The sequence below is a fragment of the Alosa alosa genome, chromosome 3 (genome assembly GCF_017589495.1).
Source record: "Alosa alosa isolate M-15738 ecotype Scorff River chromosome 3, AALO_Geno_1.1, whole genome shotgun sequence".
Classification (NCBI taxonomy): domain Eukaryota; kingdom Metazoa; phylum Chordata; class Actinopteri; order Clupeiformes; family Clupeidae; genus Alosa; species Alosa alosa.
Genome location: NC_063191.1, coordinates 8,022,508 through 8,041,128, shown reverse-complemented (window position 1 = coordinate 8,041,128; position 18,621 = coordinate 8,022,508). Strand labels below are relative to the sequence as shown.

Genomic DNA, 18,621 nt, shown 5'->3' with positions numbered 1-18,621 from the left:
TTTGCGTCTTTGCACATGTTTGCATTTATATGTGAGCGTGTGTCTGTGTCTTTTCTAGGTGTTGACAGATTTGTTTGACACATCTGTGTGTATATGTGTACATGTGTACCTGTGTGTCTGTGTGCTCGGCACATTTGTTTCTCTACACGTGTGTGGGGTGTTTACATGCCCGTGTGTGTGTGTGTGCATGGCTGAGACAAAATCATTTCATTATGTGCAGGAGGCAGTGTGCTTGTAATCCTGCAGGGTTCACTCAGTGCAGTGGCGCGCAGGCAGGCAGGCTGTCCTGATAACAGGCTTGGCTTCTGTTTACAGGCACATGTAACACACTGATTATTACACACACACACACACAGCCACAGTGCTCGCAGTCAAGCTCCATCATAACACATAGCACTGAAGACGGGCTGATTACACACACACACACACACACACACACACACACACACACACACACTGCACTCGTATCCCAGCTCCACCATAACGCACAGCAGTACACATAAGCATATAGAGCAGTCTTAGTGCTGTTGTTTTGGAAACCCCCAAGGCTTGACAAATTTCCATTTCACCTAGAAACATAGGTATTGTTGTTATGAATAGATGGGTTTGAACTGATTTAAACCCATAATGCATATTACCAGGGATTAGAAGAACGACAAAACGGAAACGAACACAATGTTTGGATGAACATAACCGAAAATTGGAACAAAACCAATTTCACTTGTTTCCGAGTGAAAACACCCACTGTTTTGAATTTTAGATAACCGATTAATAACCATATTTATCATTCCGATTAACCTTTCTTTGAATGTTATTCAAAAGTAGGCTTGAAAAGTCACCTGCCCCAGACCCATTATAGGATGAATTTAGTCAGATTGTATGGATCAGTGTCTCCCCTATATAGGTTAGACCTAATAGTTGCTAAAAGGAATTTCATATCCAACACTATCTAACTGCCTTTTCCAAGTGCCTACTTAAACATTGTGTGAAATTACATACCAGAGTCTCAAGAAAATGTAGGTCTGTCATGCAGTTGGTAGCACCACATTTTCTGTGCCTGAGGTTAGGCATCAGACATTTTTGAAGATCTATATACATGGATTTCTATGCAACGTCACGAAAACATGCATGCGCAACTAAGAGGCAGAAAGCACCATAGCATAGAGCAGTGCTCTCCATGAAAAGAATAAAATGAGTTTTTGTGCTGAAAACTGCACCAATTCCAAATCACGATGGTTAGAGAATGTTCAATATGTTCAATATCCCTAATGGAATGCATGTCTTTGCCAAAAATGACAAAATACGATATTATATTAATAATGCAAATCAACGGCAAACTCTGAAATGAGATGTTATTATCATTGAGACAACAGGGGTACAGTATATACAAAAAATTCCGATTGTAGCTTACAGCAGCCGATTATTTAGGTTAAATTTATAACGTTGTGGACGGCCACCAAGCGTCTTCTGCCCCACGGCTGGGCTGCGCATTTAGTTTTGTTGGTATTGAATATTAAATAGGCTAATGCATCTAATATGCTTTGATTTAAGTTTTAAGTCTGTTGGGCAAAAAAAAGCCTATAGTAATGTGCTTTTTAAAATATTTTTTACACGTACGCCATGCCTTTTAAACTCAAATTCAAAAATATGTATCTTTTTTAACCACACTGTAGCCTATCAGGTACTCCTTTCTCTTTCCCTCTCTGTTTATATTGATAGCCTTTAAAGAAAACTGTGTATAGCCTACTTTGTTTGGGATGTGGTAGCCTTTTAGCCTACTGTATGTGCAGACAAAACATCTCTGTTCTTCTTTGACACAATGTTTCATAGCACATACTGTAGCTTATACTGTATATCAATCCATCTTAACTGTTAAGCAGATTGTGGGTTGTTGATGCTATGAGTCACATAACCTCACATAACTGTTTTATCCACTGCTAAATATAATACAACATTATTGTAATCCAAGTATTCAAAATACATTACTTCTCACTTTGAGTAATCTATTACCCTGGAAAAAAGTTCTCGCGAGAGCACAATGGAATTGTCTCTGTGAGACACTCTGGCAAGGAGCAATGATTCACGTTACTTTTACCCCTTGCAATCCGGGGAACCAGCTAAACTGATGAAAATAGCGCTGCAACGTTGGAGGAGAGTAAATATTGGTCGTAGTGTTATCCGATTGCGTCAAAGTCCGAAATCATTCAGTGTAAACATGGTCTAGTAGTGTTGTTCAATTGCGTGCAGTGAGACTTTGAAATGCTTGCTTGTTGCCGCCCCTCGAATTGGGCCATTACATTGTTCGTGGCCAGACCATAAATCTTTCTAGATTACCAGGGTCTGGTTTTTCCAGGCTAGTAATCTATCAGAATATGTTATAGACATATATAATATGTTATATCAAAATATATTTTAGGGCATATATTCAGTAATGTTTAATGGAATACATTTTAAAAGTAACCTTCCCAGCACTGTGTGTGTATGTGCATCTGTGTGCTTGTGCATCTGTCTGTGTGTGTGTGTGTGTCTTTTTAATTTCACGTCACACTAAGAAGATGTTTGTTGAGATGCTGCTGTTAACAAAAGAACTAATGTTTCGGTGTTAGTTTCTAAACTGTACATGATGTTTTATATGTTTTTTTTTTTATTATTTTGTTAATTGACAGCTTTAGGCGCTTTGCTAATTGCTAAGTTGATTAGGTGAGTGAATGAAGGCTATTGATCAATGCCACATCTGTGAGTAATCAGGGCCAAAAATCAGTATGTTTACATGCACAGTTTAGCCTAGTACGATTATATGCACAGTTTAGCCTAGTATGTTTACATGCACAGTTAAGCCCACCTACTGTTTGCATGCACAGTTTAGCCTAGTACGTTTACATGCACAGTTTAGCCTAGTATGTTTACATGCACAGTTAAGCCCACCTACTGTTTGCATGCACAGTTTAGCGTAGTATGTTTACATGCACAGTTTAGCGTAGTATGTTTACATGCACAGTTTAGCCTAGTATGTTTACATGCACAGTTAAGCCCACCTACTGTTTGCATGCACAGTTTAGCGTAGTATGTTTACATGCACAGTTTAGCCCAGTACGTTTACATGCACAGTTTAGCCCACCTATATGTTTATCTAGATAATTGGACTGGTCTACTGCGTGTGGGTGGTTGACGTTTTAGACCGAATAAAAGTTTTTGAAAAAGAATTTAGATATTAGGCATGGAAATCACTTAGTCCTGTTGTACTGACCCTTACATTTCCAAAAATATGTATGGTCTTTTAGATTTTGTGTTGAAATTCATATTTATTCACTAATTAGTTGTGGTAGTGACTAAAATTGTCATATGGTGTGACATGAAAGTTATTGTGTGTAAAATTATAATGGGGTATTTTGTTTTTAATGTGAGTCAATGTATTATAATCTTCTATCATTACTTCATCAAGATCTAGCATTTCCTTGTGCAAATTTATTACACTTTACCGTATATTTCTTCATCAATACACAGAGTAAGACATATGTCCTCAATCTTTCAATAAACGTCATATTCATTTTGACATACCTTGATATATATAAAAAAAAAAGCTTGTGACTTTTGCTGATCCTATTTTCTATCTGTTCCATTGAGATTTGTATGATTTAGACCCCAAAAGCCTTTTTATTTTCATAATTTCTTGATGTCACACCAAATGATATGGTGTCACGCCATATGATCAATAACACCACATAACAATCTGTTAATACAAAAATGTGTATTATGTGTATTTCACAAGCAACAAAAGACAGTTTAAGACAGGTATATTATGTAAAGTTCACTTTCAGAAATCACAACTATGTAAAACAGAATGCCACCAAATATTGTATAGCTCTTGGGTTCCCTGAGTGTTTCTCTTCTCAATGGTGGGCTTCAATCTGAATGTTTGTAGTTCCCCTTTGAGTTTATTCTCTTTATATCTGTTCAACAATTTATTCAGATAATTTAAAAACATATCCGGCATTATAATCAGATTAAATTGTTGCAATTACTTATAGTGCTAAAGACAACATTAATATTGCTGTTTTCTTTAACACCAGAACTTATTTTCTCAGACTACTATTGATATTTAGAATGTCAAATATGTATCTTTTGTATCCAAGGCTGTAGAGTGAGTGAGTGAGTGTGTGTGGGGGTGATTTTATGTGTGTGTGATTCACAATACATGCAATAGTTGCACATCTTAAATAATAAATGTTAAATCATGTTAAATATGTCAAAATATTTATTACACTTAATTATGAGTTAAACATATGTATGAAAAAACATTATTTATGTAGGAAAATGCAGTTTCTATCATATAGTGTGACAAATAAATCATATGGTGTGACGAGAAAACCCAGTCACACTGATATGGAGTCACACCATATGAGGGTTTTATGTACTTTGTATGACATTAAGCAATGTGCTTTTATACTAACATCCTAAAACTGCAATATGACAATATAGTTTTAAAGGTAATATTGACTAAAAAGTCATTTCATTTGGGCATTTTTGTGTAAAATGCGTCACACCAAAAGACAGTGCAAAAGGGAACTGAAGCAGGAGTGCCGGATATACTTGATTTTTTTTAAAACATGAACAGAGAAAACTCACCTTGTAACTTTCAGTGTCCTTCTGAGGTGTTGTTCTTCCTCCTGAAAGAAGGAGGACCCCTACTCCCCAAAGGTCTCCAAACAATTGCCCGTTTAAAAAAAGTAATATGGCGTCACACCATATGATATCCATTTCTGGGACAAAATGTTTTAGTTAAGGGTGGCTTCACAATATTATGCCTGAACTTTTAGTCAAGCAGACTCACAAGTAGGCATCGGGGTTATCAATATATGATTGAATAAACAGAAAATGAATTCATTTTCTTGTTTTTATTCAAAATCAACATTTGTGAAATGAGCTTGGGACAGTCACGCCATATGAGCTTTTTCTGGTTTGGTTGAAAATTGTGAAAAAATGGAAGATTAATCCCATGAATGCTCTGTAGGTTCATATAAAACAGCATTATCTGAACAATATCACCATAGTTTTTGACAGTTTTGTTTATAATTTACCTATCTTTGACACATTGGACCAAAAAAAGGCCATGTCATGTCAACCACCCGTATACATGCTGGAGGGGAATTGAAGAGGAGGGGAATTACATTATTGATTACTGATCGGAATTAGAACCAGACCAGTGAAGGATCAGAGGTAGATCAGATTGATATCAAGGAATGCATCATCATCCCTAAATCCTGAGGCTACCTACCCAGGAAGGGCTTTCGACAGACACAACTCCTGAAGTTGGAGGGAGAGAGAGAGAAAGTGTGACAGGAAAATAGATAAATTACAGTTTGTTTGTTTTGTTTCCTTTTTTATTTGTTACATAGTGTTGAAAATAACACAATTTGTGTTGAAGCAACACAACTTGCGTTGTTTTTTTAACACATCTCTGTGTCCAGATAGGAACAACACATTCGTTTTAAGATTATAATGTCCTGACATCAGGGTCCTCAACATTGTCATAAAGAAAAAGTTGGGGTGTGTATGTGTGTGAATTAGTAATTTATGTTACATTTATAGTTCTTAGCAGGCATTTTTGTCCACAGGGACTTGTGATGACATTAACAAACATTAACATTAGTGATAAAAAAAAGTTATAAAGCATAATTAAACTAAAACACCAATATAGTGGACCTTTGACAAGCAAAAGTCTGTGTGACTATTTATGTAGCTTCTGTTGTGTTTTACTGTGCTGTCCAGCCCAAAGGCTCGAATCCACAAACGTATAGCACCTCGTAGTGATGCGGGTATGTTGACAAAGCGATTGATGATGGAGTCTGTCACTAGAACGTCTCTTAAGCTGTCGGGAGGGAGGTTGACTCACTGCACAGTTACTGCATCCACAGGCTACCATTACACATGCTCCTGGGGACTGTGTGTGGTTGTGTGAACAAGACAGAGAGTAACAAGATCAAGTCATGGTCATGACTGTGTGAGATCTAGGCACATTAACACCACAGTGTGTGTGTGTGTGTGCGTCTGTGTGTGTGTGTGTGTGTGTGTGTGTGTGTGTGTGACCGTGGATGTCACAGACCCTGATGTAACACAGAATGTGAACCAAGTACTGTATAGATGGGGGAGGGGACCACAGTAGTGCACTCGCTCTCTGACCCAGCAGCTTAAGAGTGCTTACCAGCGTGTGTGTGTGTGTGTGTGTGTGTGTGTGTGTGTGTGTGTGTGTGTGTGCGCATGCACACTAGAGAAAGTAATCTACCAGTATGTTATGTTTATGCACAAGTAAAGATGTATGATCTTGTATGTCTGCGTGCATACTGGAGAGAGTCATCTATCAGTTTTCTATGTATGTGCAGAAATATGTACATTGTCTGTATATATGTGTCAGCTTGTGCGTGTGTGTGTGTGTGGGGGTGTGGGGGCATATGAGAGAGAGAGTGTATTCTACTGATACTGATGGTTTTGAATGTGAATTTTGTGTGGGAAATAATTAGCATAATTTAGCCAGGTCAGAATGTCCTTTTTCCTCTGACATTCCATCTCCATGACACCCATAGATTGCTCTGTCCTGAAAAGGAAGTCTGTGGCTCTGCCTGCTTGGCTGTTACTGTAAGTGCAACTGTATGGTGGAACAGCTGTCACTGACCTGTTTTCATGAAGGACTTGAAATGTAAGATATTAGGTAGGCAAAATTATGATTACTTAACATGTGAGTGTATGTACCAACATGAGTTTATAATTGTAATGAAGTTGTTATATCCATGCAAATCTTGCCTATAAGGCCTGCCCTTGCACTTGCATGTTCCTAGAGGATTTACGGTTGAAACGTTCAAAACCAATGCAGATGCTTTGAAATGAAAATAAATTGGACTTTAGAGAAATGCTCTACAAAATGCTGACTTTAAACTTTTTTTTTTTTTTTTTTTTTTTGTTGTTTGTCCCTCAAATGACCATTAGCTTAATGTTGTTTTCAGTGTCACCGGAATTGGTGGGAAAGCACATGTTTTTTTAAGCAGATGAAAGTGTCTATATATGGTCTATATATAAAAAAAATATACGGTGTGTATAAATATATATATATATATATATATATATATATATATATATATATATATATATATATATATATATATATATATATATATATATATATTTGCTACTTCATATGTCAAATAACTTGATTATTGTCCTCTTTACATAAAATAAACAGTTTGGTTATAAACAATGCATAATTTAGTATTCTATTGGAAGTTTTAATATTTAGTGTTTTATTGTGTAAATGTTATGTTTATGTGCCACCCTGGTGTGACTTCTGCTGTGTGTGTGTGTGTGTTGTGGAGAGAAAGCATAATCTACATAATCTTTGGGTAGCGCTTACATCCTGGCCCGACAGCGTGACCTCTGACCCTGTACCTTGCTCACCTACAAATCTAATTTGCCGTCCTCGGACGGTACCGCTGACGTACACACACACACACACAGACAAGACAATACACCAGCTGCCAGCCCGAAACCACAGTCCAGGCATGCAAACTTCCATCAACATGAGGATTTAATACTACTGAAACAGCACTGCTGACATGATTACATTTAAAAGACATAGATGGGAGAGAGAGGGAGTGTGTGTGTGTGTGTGTGTGTGTGTGTGTGTGTGTGTGTGTGTGTGTTAGATGTGTGGACTTAGTTTTTAGAGGATGTATAGTGTGTGGGGTCTTTTGGGTATGGATGTTGAACACACATATTATTGATGTGCCTCCATTTTTCACCTAACCTTCTACACACTGCTGTCCATCCGTGTGTGTGTGTGTGTGTGTGTGTCTAAAAGCAGAAAGAGTTAAGAAGCTTTGAGTGGCAGACCAGGGCCTGGGAAGAGCTCGCTCTTAGGAGAGTGAGTGTGTGTGTAGCCTACAGTATGTGCGTGGTATGTATGTGTGTGTGCGCGCGCGCTCGCGGGATTAAATGGGATCGAAAAGGATTACAGTCTGCTTTTTTTCTGAGGATGTTTCATCGTAAAAAATCACGGGCGTTGCATTGTGTGCACCGGAACGTCGCTGCCGTGGTCAACTAACCCTGCGTGCAGCATCCCGCAGAGAGAATGCGCTCCAGAATGCCGGACCTCATCCCAAAATCCTGAATCAACCTGCACGCAGGGAGGACTTTTTTGACAGCTACAACTCCTCAAGTAGGAGTAGGAGGAGAGAGAAAGCGTGGCAGAGGAACGGAGAGAAAGACGAGTCCGAGAGAGAGGTGAGTGAGTGAGTGAGTGAATGTATGAGTGAGTGGTGTAGCCTACTTTAATTACTTATCTTGGGAGCGCTTGGCTTCTTGAACAACTAATTGCTATATCAGTGTGTGGTTGTGTTGTTAGTTAATTATTCTTTTGAAAACATTAACTTTTCACAATGATGATTTCCTCTGTTTTTTTACGGCTGCAAACACCTGACGTCAGGACTCGAGCTGCATTGTCGTGCTGTGCATAGCATCGTTTAAACAGCGGGGCTTGGCTTGTAGTGACCTAGCGCAGTGGGGATAATTCCGTGTAGTTCCGTGTGCCCGTTGTTTGTCCCGGTCTCTGACGAGCTCCCCACCTGTTCTGCGGGGGCGGAGTGCCAACCGCGCGCTACAGAGCTCGCGGGCCGGGTGGCACATGGGCGATAATTATTTCCCTGTGTGAGATCTGTGACAGCATCTGATCGGGGCTTATCGCTGCGCCTCATGATCCCTGCTGCTTTTTTTTCTTTTTTTTTTTTTTTAATGTATTTCATCTCTACTCTCAGCTCTCACGGACCGGTGAAGCCTGTCCAAATATGGACACACGTGTTGTGTGATGTCGAATGTGGACTGGATTTTTTTTTACAGAGCTGTTTCAACAGATGATGCAGAAGTGGTTGGCAATATAGGTCTTTGACCAACGACCTAGAAGACAACAAAAACAATGTCCTACTTTAATCATTTCAGTATAGGTAGGTAGGCTTACCCTTTACTGTACCTCTTCAGCGCGGTGGGAAGAGGTTGGGGTGTTTGGGGGCATATATGGGACAGTAATCTCATTGACTCACAGGATGGGGGCCGAATAACTGAGCTGACCAGGGTAGACTGACCTTTGAAGGGGGAGGAGGAGTTGCGTGACGGTCCGTTCTCACCTCACCGTCTCTCTAACTGTGGCGGCGTCAAGATTACCACAACTACAATTCACTTGGCTATGCACGTCCATTCATAAATAGACTGCGCTATGACTTGGCTTGACTTGACAGCGGTCAGCAAAGCTGTTTTTAAAACAACTATGCGACAGGACAGATTGTACATTACGTATATTACCATTAATGTATTAGATTACAGTAAAACAAATAATAAACCGGATGTTTTCTGTTTCTGTTTTTTAACATGCATTTTGAAGTGCATACACACAAAACAAATGTGTTGAAAACAACACAACTTAGGTTGTTTTTAGACATCTCTGTGTCCAGATAGGGACAACACAGTTTGTGTTGTTTCCTTTTTTTGTTTTTGCATATTTGTGTCTGTGTGCGTGTGTGTTCTTGTCTGACTCCTCTTGTCCTTTCCCTAGTGAGGGCTATGAAACAGAGACCAGAGGCCATGGCCATGTCTCAGAGAGGCCAGCAGGACAACGGTGAGTCCCTCTGCTCCATCAGCTCTGTGTGTCTGTGTGTGTGTGTTTGTGTGCATCCTGCTGTATCCAACGCTGTTTCAACTGCCAGGCAGGTACCTACAGTAGATACCTAAAAAGCACAGGTGGCACAGGCAGAGGTTTACCTGACAGGCGTCTGTCACTTGACTGTCATGTTTTGGCGATGCTGCTGATGATGTGGTGTTGATGCAAAGGCTTCTCTTACATTTTTAAGGTGTGGTCCATGTCCCAACTTAACACCTACACAGTGTACAGCCACAGTTGGGACAGTTGCGCAGTTATGTTTCAGTGTGTGTGTGTGTGTGTGTGAGTGTGTGTGTGTGTGTTTCAGTATGTGTGAATGTGTGTGTTTTAGTGTGTGTTTTAGTGTGTGTTTTAGTGTGTGTTTCAGTTTGTGTTTCAGTTTGTGTGTGTGTGTTTCAGTGTGTGTGACTGTGGGTTTTAGTATGTGTTTCAGTGTGTGTGAGTGTGTGTGTTTCAGTGTGTGTGAGTGTGTCATTACCCTGTTGTGCTACTATCTCCTGATCTGCAATGGCCCTCTCTGGACTAACCATCTATATTGTGTGTGTGTGTGTGTGTGTGTGTGTGTGTGTGTGTGTGTGTGTGTGTGTGTGTGTGTGTGTGTGTGTGTGTGTGTATAGGTCTGACTCAGGTGTTGGCTGATGTGTTAGCGGAGGTGAGGCTCTCTATCAGCAGAGACATTAGTGGTGCAGACCTGCTTCACAGCCTGCTCAGTGCACCCTGGCTTCGGTCGCTACTTAGGGTTAGTACACACACACACACACACACACACACACACACACACACACACACACACACACACACACCTGTTCTTTGATCTCTTGCTTGGCTCTCAAGTGGTTAGTATGCAAGTATGCCCCCACACACACAAATGCACTCATCAACACTACTTTGTGTCCATCCATGCTACTTTGTGTTATTACACACACACACACACACACACACACACACACACACACACACACATTTAAATTCTTTATTTGGATTATTGGATTAGAAGATAAGCATATGTCATGGCATAATCCAAATTTGACAGAAAGGTGTACAACAGCAGCCAATATCCCAGTCCATTATGCACATTAGGGGTAAAAGTGGCACCTACATATGTAGAGGCTACCAATTACTGCTGAAACAGAGACATATCTTGTCCGTTTCTTGGCCTTGTTCTTATGTAGTCCACAAATCTGCAGGCCTCGTACACACATCTTGTGCACATGGCCTAAACTACCAAAAATGAGGGCAATGATTTTACAGGAGTAGCGAGAGTTATTGAAAACATTGCATCATGGTTGATATTTTAACACATCTTGCCCACTGTTAATCAGTGTCTGTTTCCCCCTTTGTTAGTGGCTTTGGTTTGTCCACAGTTGTTGCGTCAGATGCCCCCTCTCTAGTGCTTTATTTATCCATCTCTCCATCTCACTCCCTCTTTCTGCTGTTCATTCTCGCTCTTCATCTCTCTCTCTCTCCATTTCTCTCTCTCTCTCTCTCATTCCCTCTCTCTCATCTCCTTCATTTCTCTCTCATTCTCTCTCTTTCTTCTCTCTTCTCTCTCTCATTTCCCTCTCTCTCTCTCTTTCTCTCTCTTCCCTCTCTTTTCTCTCTCATTCCCTCTCTCTCTTTCTCTTTCTCTTTTTCCCAATAATCTCTCTCTCTCTCTTCATTCGTTTCTCTATTCTATTTTTTCTCTCTCATTCCCTAAATTTCTCTGTTGTCTATTCTCTTCTTTCTCTCCTCTCTCTCTCTCTCTCTCTCTCTCTCTCTCTCAGGTATATGAGTGCCTGTTGCAGCAGAAGAATGCAAAGTGTGTGTTAACCCCTTACTTGCCTTACTCATCCGGTCTCTCCCAGGAGGTACGTTCAGCCATGGCACTTCTTAAAACACACACCTACACACACCTTAACACACCTACACACGCTTACACACACCTTAACACACTTACACACACCTATGCACACGTACACACACCTTAACACTCCTACACACATTTACATACACCTTAATACACTTCACACTCCTACACACACCTTAACACCACTATACACACCTACACACAATTACACACCTACATACACCTACACACAACTATACACACCTTAATACACCTACACACACTTACACACAACTTAACACATCTTAAACACTTGGCGTTGGCTTTACTTTACCTTGGCTTTGCTGAATAAGGAGAGTTTGGTGCATGGCCTCAAAGCTACTGTAAACCGGAAATGTGGTTGTCTCCTCCTTCCTGTGCAAATCTCGGACTTTGAAATGACCACTAAAAAGGTTGAATCTGATCAAAGGCAGAGTGTGACACATACAGATGTGAGCCGTCCCTCCCTCTAATCACAGACAGAGTGTGACACGTACAGACGCGAGTCTCTCCTCCCTCTGCTCATGTTACCACTTCGAGTTGGAGTCTCAGATAGAGGTTGCTGAAGCCTATTGTAAAACGACCTTTGGCTGCAAGGCTGCCAATCTGTGTAAAGGACACATAATTATTCATGTGGTTGCCAGATGCATAAGGGGGCACTAGATATCTGCTAAAATGGGCCATTATAGTGTGTAGTGTTGTAAACAGGCATGTAAAATAGCACCTGAGCAAGTGTTTGCCAGACTAAAGTTGCATATACCTTCTACAGTATGGTAACATCAGAGAACAAGGTGAAAGACTCCCTTCACTCACTGTATGTCGTACAGTACTCAATGAATGCATATTGGATTGCATCTTGCAGGTGATGGCCAATTTAAGAGAGGTCACCACCCCTACACCAGAGATTCTGGAGCTTTACCGCCTACTGGAGAAGCCTCACGTCCAGGTCAGCCAGCTCACTCAACGCATACTGTGCTGGGCATGCAGAAGAGCATGGTCAAACTTTCATCTCCGTTTTATTACCAGTAGTTTGGCTCATGATATGGTCAACAAGCCTTTTATTTTAACTTCACACATAGTCAGACAACTCACTCCACATACTGTAGGTGTACTGTCAAACTTTTATTTCACTTTGGTATTTTCACTTTGTTATTTATAACATAGATAAACTGCAATTTGACAATATTAAATGTTATGTCTAATTTGAAATGTCATTTTTAAAAAGCATAACTGTGACTCAGAGGTGCAATTTGTAAAATCAGCAATTGGTGTCTTCAAAATGTATTTCAATATGACTTATGTCTTATGCACATACTGGCTTACATAGTTATTTTCATAGATTGTTATATGTATTTGTTTTCAGTGATACCGACATAAAATACCAACAAAAAATTCAGAAGTCACACACCTTTTAAGGTGATTTATAAAGTATAAACTTGTTCATGTTCTTGACTTGAGTGTTTGTTCTTTCGGCTGTGGCAGGCCCTGTTGCTCACTCACGACACGGTGGCCAAGAAGGACTATGATCCTGTGCTGCCCCCTGTCCCTGCCGACCTGCCTAGCGATGAGGAGGCCATGAGGATTGTGTGTATGGTCAAGAACAAGCAGCCCCTGGTAAGCACATACATACACACACACACACACACACACACACACACACACACACACACACACACACACACACACACACACACACACACACACATATACACACACATACACACACACACACACACACACACACACACACACACACACACACATACATATAAACACAACAAGGAAGGGTCACCACCGCACACTGGTAAATTTACTTTCTTTTACTGAGCTTCTTTATTGAGCAACACGTTTCGCATTCTGCTTCGTCAGGCTCAATTCCAGCTTCTCAAGTGAGCTCAAATAAGCTTATTATATAAAATACATATAAACACATTTACAAACACACACACACACACACACAGCCTGTTTTGATGGTCATTAAAAGACGGGGGCAACACAAAGGTAAGTAGGTATAGGTAAGTAAATTGAAGTGATAGTGAATTATAGACAGGATGTGACAGTTATGCAGATTGGAGAATATTAGTAAGTAAGTATGCTTGTGTTCTAAAGGAGCATTGGTAATACTGTGGCATTCAGTACACTTTACACATTCACACAAGCCCATGGAGACCTTCACACAAGCCCATGGAGACATTCATTGAGACATTCACACAAGCACATTGAGACATTCACACAAGCCCATTGAGACCTTCACACAAGCACATTGAGACATTCACACAAGCCCACTGAGACCTTCACACAAGCACATTGAGACCTTCACACAAGCACATTGAGACATTCACACAAGCCCATTGAGACCTTCACACAAGCACATTGAGACATTCACACAAGCACATTCACACAAGCCCATTGAGACATTCACACAAGCACATTCACACAAGCCCATTGAGACATTCACACAAGCACATTGAGACATTCACACAAGCACATTGAGACATTCACACAAGCACATTTCATTTCAGCTGTGCACAGATACACAGGTATGTCAGCATTGCTAATGACATGCTTGTGAAGCTCTGATTAAGTCCTGAGTATGGTGTCTTGAGTATGCTTGTGAAGCTCTGATCAAGCCCTGAGTATTGTGTCTTGAGTACTGTGATGTGTAACGTGAGCTGCGTCACTGCCTCAGGCTCCGTCTCTGTCCCCCACCTCGAGTCCCTCCATGAGTCCTTTGCATACTCCGTCTCATGCCCCGACGAACGCTCCATCCCAGACCTCCCCGCAACCTTCCTCCTCGTCCTCCTCGTCCCAGCCCGCCTCCCAGACCCCCCCACAGACGCCCAAGGCGGCTCGAGTGCGCCACCGCTGGGACAACCTGCGGCGCTACACCATGGAGAAGCTGGCCACCAGCAAGATCCTCAGCCTCACCGACGGATGCTCCATGGACCCCCCACTGGGGGCCTCAGCGGGAGCAGGGCTGCCCAACACGATGCCTGTGCAGAAATGCCTGCTGGTGCAGTACGACCCCATGGGCAACCAGCTCTGCTACCAGACCTGTGAGCTTATGGGGGCGGGGCTCACAAACTCCGCCCCCACTATCTACACTCCTGCTGTCATTGGTAAGAAGGCTGTGATGGGGTAAAGGGCAACTCTAATGGAACATGTTGAATTCATGCTTGCTAGGGATGTTTATGTAGCCACATATTGTAACTGTACTTTTAGTGGGCCACCTTCAAGGTTCACCTACTGAATTTCCCCTTGAGGATCAATAAAGTATCTATCTATCTATCTACAGTATCTATCTATCTATCTATCTATCAATCTATCTATCTATCTACAGTATCTATCTATCTATCTATCTATCTACAGTATCTATCTATATCTATCTATCTATCTACAGTATCTATCTATCTATCTATCTATCTATCTATCTGCAGTATCTATCTATCTACAGTATCTATCTATCTATCTATCTACAGTATCTATCTATCTATCTATCTATCTATCTATCTATCTATCTACAGTATCTATCTATCTATCTATCTATCTATCTATCTATCTATCTATCTACAGGATCTATCTATCTATCTATCTATCTATCTACAGTATCTATCTATCTATCTATCTATCTATCTATCTACAGGATCTATCTATCTATCTATCTATCTACAGGATCTATCTATCTATCTATCTATCTATCTATCTATCTATCTATCTATCTATCTACAGGATCTATCTATCTATCTATCTATCTATCTACAGGATCTATCTATCTATCTATCTATCTACAGTATCTATCTATCTATATCTATCTATCTATCTATCTATCTATCTATCTATCTATCTACAGGATCTATCTATCTATCTATCTATCTACAGGGATCTATCTATCTATCTATCTATATATATATCTATCTATCTATCTATCTACAGTATCTATCTATCTATCTATCTATCTATCTATCTATCTATCTACAGTATCTATCTATCTATCTCTCTATCTATCTATCTATCTATCTACAGTATCTATCTATCTATCTATCTATCTATCTATCTATCTATCTATCTACAGGATCTATCTATCTATCTATCTATCTATCTATCTACAGGATCTATCTATCTATCTATCTGTCTACAGTATCTATCTATCTATCTATCTATCTATCTATCTATCTACAGGATCTATCTATCTATCTATCTATCTACAGGATCTATCTATCTATCTATCTATCTACAGTATCTATCTATCTATCTATCACTATCTATCTATCTATATCTACAGGGATCTATCTATCTATCTATCTATCTACAGGATATATCTATCTATCTATCTATCTATCTATCTATCTATCTGTCTGTCTATCTACAGGATCTATCTATCTATCTATCTATCTATCTATCTATCTATCTATCTATCTATCTATCTACAGGATCTATCTATCTATCTATCTATCTACAGGATCTATCTATCTATCTATCTATCTATCTATCTATCTATCTATCTACAGTATCTATCTATCTATCTATCTACAGTATCTATCTATCTTCAAGGTTCACCTGCTTCACTTTTTTTTGGAAGTGGGGTTGTCATCCACTTTACAATTCACTTTGGCCAAATTAACAAATGTGAATGTAAATCACAGAAATGTTTTCTTTGGAATGAAAATTTTCCAAATTTTAAGCATTTTAAATCCTGTTATTAATACTTGTCTTGTGCGTTTTAAATCCTGTTATTAATACTTGTGTCCTCGCTTTGCTTTTTTGCCCCCCCCATAGACGTGCACAGCAAGGACACTTCCAAACCCAGCGGCTCACTCTCACCCCCCCAGAAGAAAATCCGAGCGGGTAAACGGCACCCCCCTCTGCGCCAGCGCAGTGCCACCGTGCCCGGCTCCCCTCTCTCCACCTCCGCTCCACTCCACAAGCACAAGCGCTTAACCTGCCATGCATCTCCCACCCGAGTCCATCATCCCCAGGCGGCTCCCCAGCCCCGGGCTGCTCCAGCACAGCTGGGTTCGGGGTGCTACCCGCGCAGCTTCAGCGGTGGGGTGCTTCGCCAACACAGCCTGGAGGAACGCCGCGCCACCGGGCGGAGAGCCGGGGCGAAGAGGGTGGCGGAATTGGCGGGGGCGGCCGGGTCGGGGACGGGGACTGGGTCGGGGGGTTCGGCGTCGGAGGAGGACGCCAAGGCGCTGCGTCTGCTCTCGGAGGTGGTGAGTAAGTTGCAGGGCCTGGTGGTGGCCAGCAAGTCGCCCCAGAGCACCCGCGCCAAGCAGCCTGTGGCCCCTCCCCGCGCCAAGGCCAAAGCCAAGCCCGGCGCCCAGGGTCAGACCCAAACACACACGGTGCTGACCCACAGCCCACGCCAGGGCAGAGACCACAAGGAACAGAAAGACCACAAGGAACACAAGGAACAGAAAGACCAGAAGGAACACAAAGACCACAAGGAACACAAGGAACAGAAAGACCATAAGGAACACAAGGAACAGAAAGACCAGAAGGAACACAAGGAACAGAAAGACCACAAGGAACACAAGGAACAGAAAGACCAGAAGGAACACAAGGAACAGAAAGACCATAAGGAACACAAGGAACTGAAAGAACTCAAAGAACTGAAAGAACTCAAAACACACAAAGAACAGAAAGAACTCAAAGAACTCAAGGAGCACAAAGAACCGGCCAAGAGCAAGAAGGCGCTGTCTGCTAAAGAGTCCCCTGCACAGACCCGCTTCCGGTTCTCGCTGTCCTCTTTGTCCTCCTCGTCTTCCTCGCTGTCGTCCTGCTCTGGCCGCTCACCCTCGTTGCCGCGGCGATCCAGCATGAGGAAGCTGACGTCCTTGCTGCCGACGTCGCCGCAGCGCGAGGCTTACTTAGAGTCGCTCACGCCCTTCAATGGCCTGCCCGGTTCTGCCCCGTTGCCCATGCCAGTATCCCTGTCCATCGACGACTACGAGACTGTCGGATGCCTCTTCACCCGCAAGAAGAAGACCAAGAGGAAGAAATAACACAGTCCAGTCCAGTCCAGTCCAGCAGATCCCCTCTTCTCTTTTCTACTCTCTTTCACTCCATTTTGCACACTCTTTTCCCTTTTTCTTTTATTGTCTTGGACTTCTGTTTTTACATTCATTCCTGCGCTGGAAGATGGACGCCACTCTAGTCTGTGGTTGATGAGGTAGGACACGTTTATGTCCTTACAATCACTGTTCCTCTCATCAGCCATTGGTCCATCATCGCTGTAGGGTTAGCATCACTGTTCCTCTCAACAGCCATTGGTCCATCATCGCTGTAGGGTCAGCATCACTGTTCCTCTCATCAGCCATTGGTCCATCATCGCTGCAGGGTCAGCATCACTGTTCCTCTCATTAGCCATTGGTCCATCATCGCTGCAGGGTCAGCATCACTGTTCCAGCATCACTGTTCCTCTCATTAGCCATTGGTCCATCATCGCTGCAGGGTCAGCTTCATCTAGACCCTTCATCGTTTCCTCTGTGTATCATCATCATCATGATCATCTAGTCGTGTGGATCCTCCTCCTCTTCCTCGTCATCATCATCCTCCTCCTCGTCCTCCTCCTCCTCCTCACTGTTTGTAGCAGCGTTAACCAGTCATGTTGTGATGGCAGAGACCCATTCATATTCATATGGTCTCATCTATTACTCCTCCTGCACCGTATATGTGAGGATCCAGCAGGTTGCGCCCAGATAAGTGTTCACAGCCCTTCTTCTCATCTGAAGTCGCTCTTTATCACACCAGATGTGTGTTGAAATTCGCAAAACAAAAGTGAACATTTCCAAACAGGTTTCTGTTTTCCTTGAGTTTTTGGCGAACCTTTGCAAACAGTCACAATCAGTCTTAGGAGGTCATTCTCCGCAAACATACAGTAGAGCTGGACGTGAGCTGGATGAAGTGTTACTGGAACAATGAGCTGTTTACACCAAATCGGTCAAATTTAACTGTTCAGAGGAAACATGTTCACCACAAACATTCACCACTGGTTACCAAATTTGAACACACCTCAGAGGTACTCCTCACCTTCACAGGAGATGCACACTTCATC

The 18,621-nt window shown here is 41.7% G+C and overlaps 1 protein-coding gene across 1 annotated transcript in view; it reads left to right on the top strand.

Annotated features, from left to right (window-relative positions):
- The first annotated feature begins 8,031 nt into the window (after positions 1 to 8,031).
- The window catches only part of LOC125292336 (MAGUK p55 subfamily member 4-like), a 25,580-nt gene continuing 14,990 nt past the window's right edge, over positions 8,032 to 18,621 (top strand). The window contains 7 exon segments of the mRNA XM_048239565.1: positions 8,032 to 8,271; positions 8,898 to 8,987; positions 9,593 to 9,655; positions 10,315 to 10,436; positions 11,464 to 11,547; positions 12,427 to 12,510; positions 13,047 to 13,178. Coding sequence (XP_048095522.1) covers positions 8,960 to 8,987; positions 9,593 to 9,655; positions 10,315 to 10,436; positions 11,464 to 11,547; positions 12,427 to 12,510; positions 13,047 to 13,178 — 513 coding nt within the window. The 5' untranslated portion in view covers positions 8,032 to 8,271; positions 8,898 to 8,959.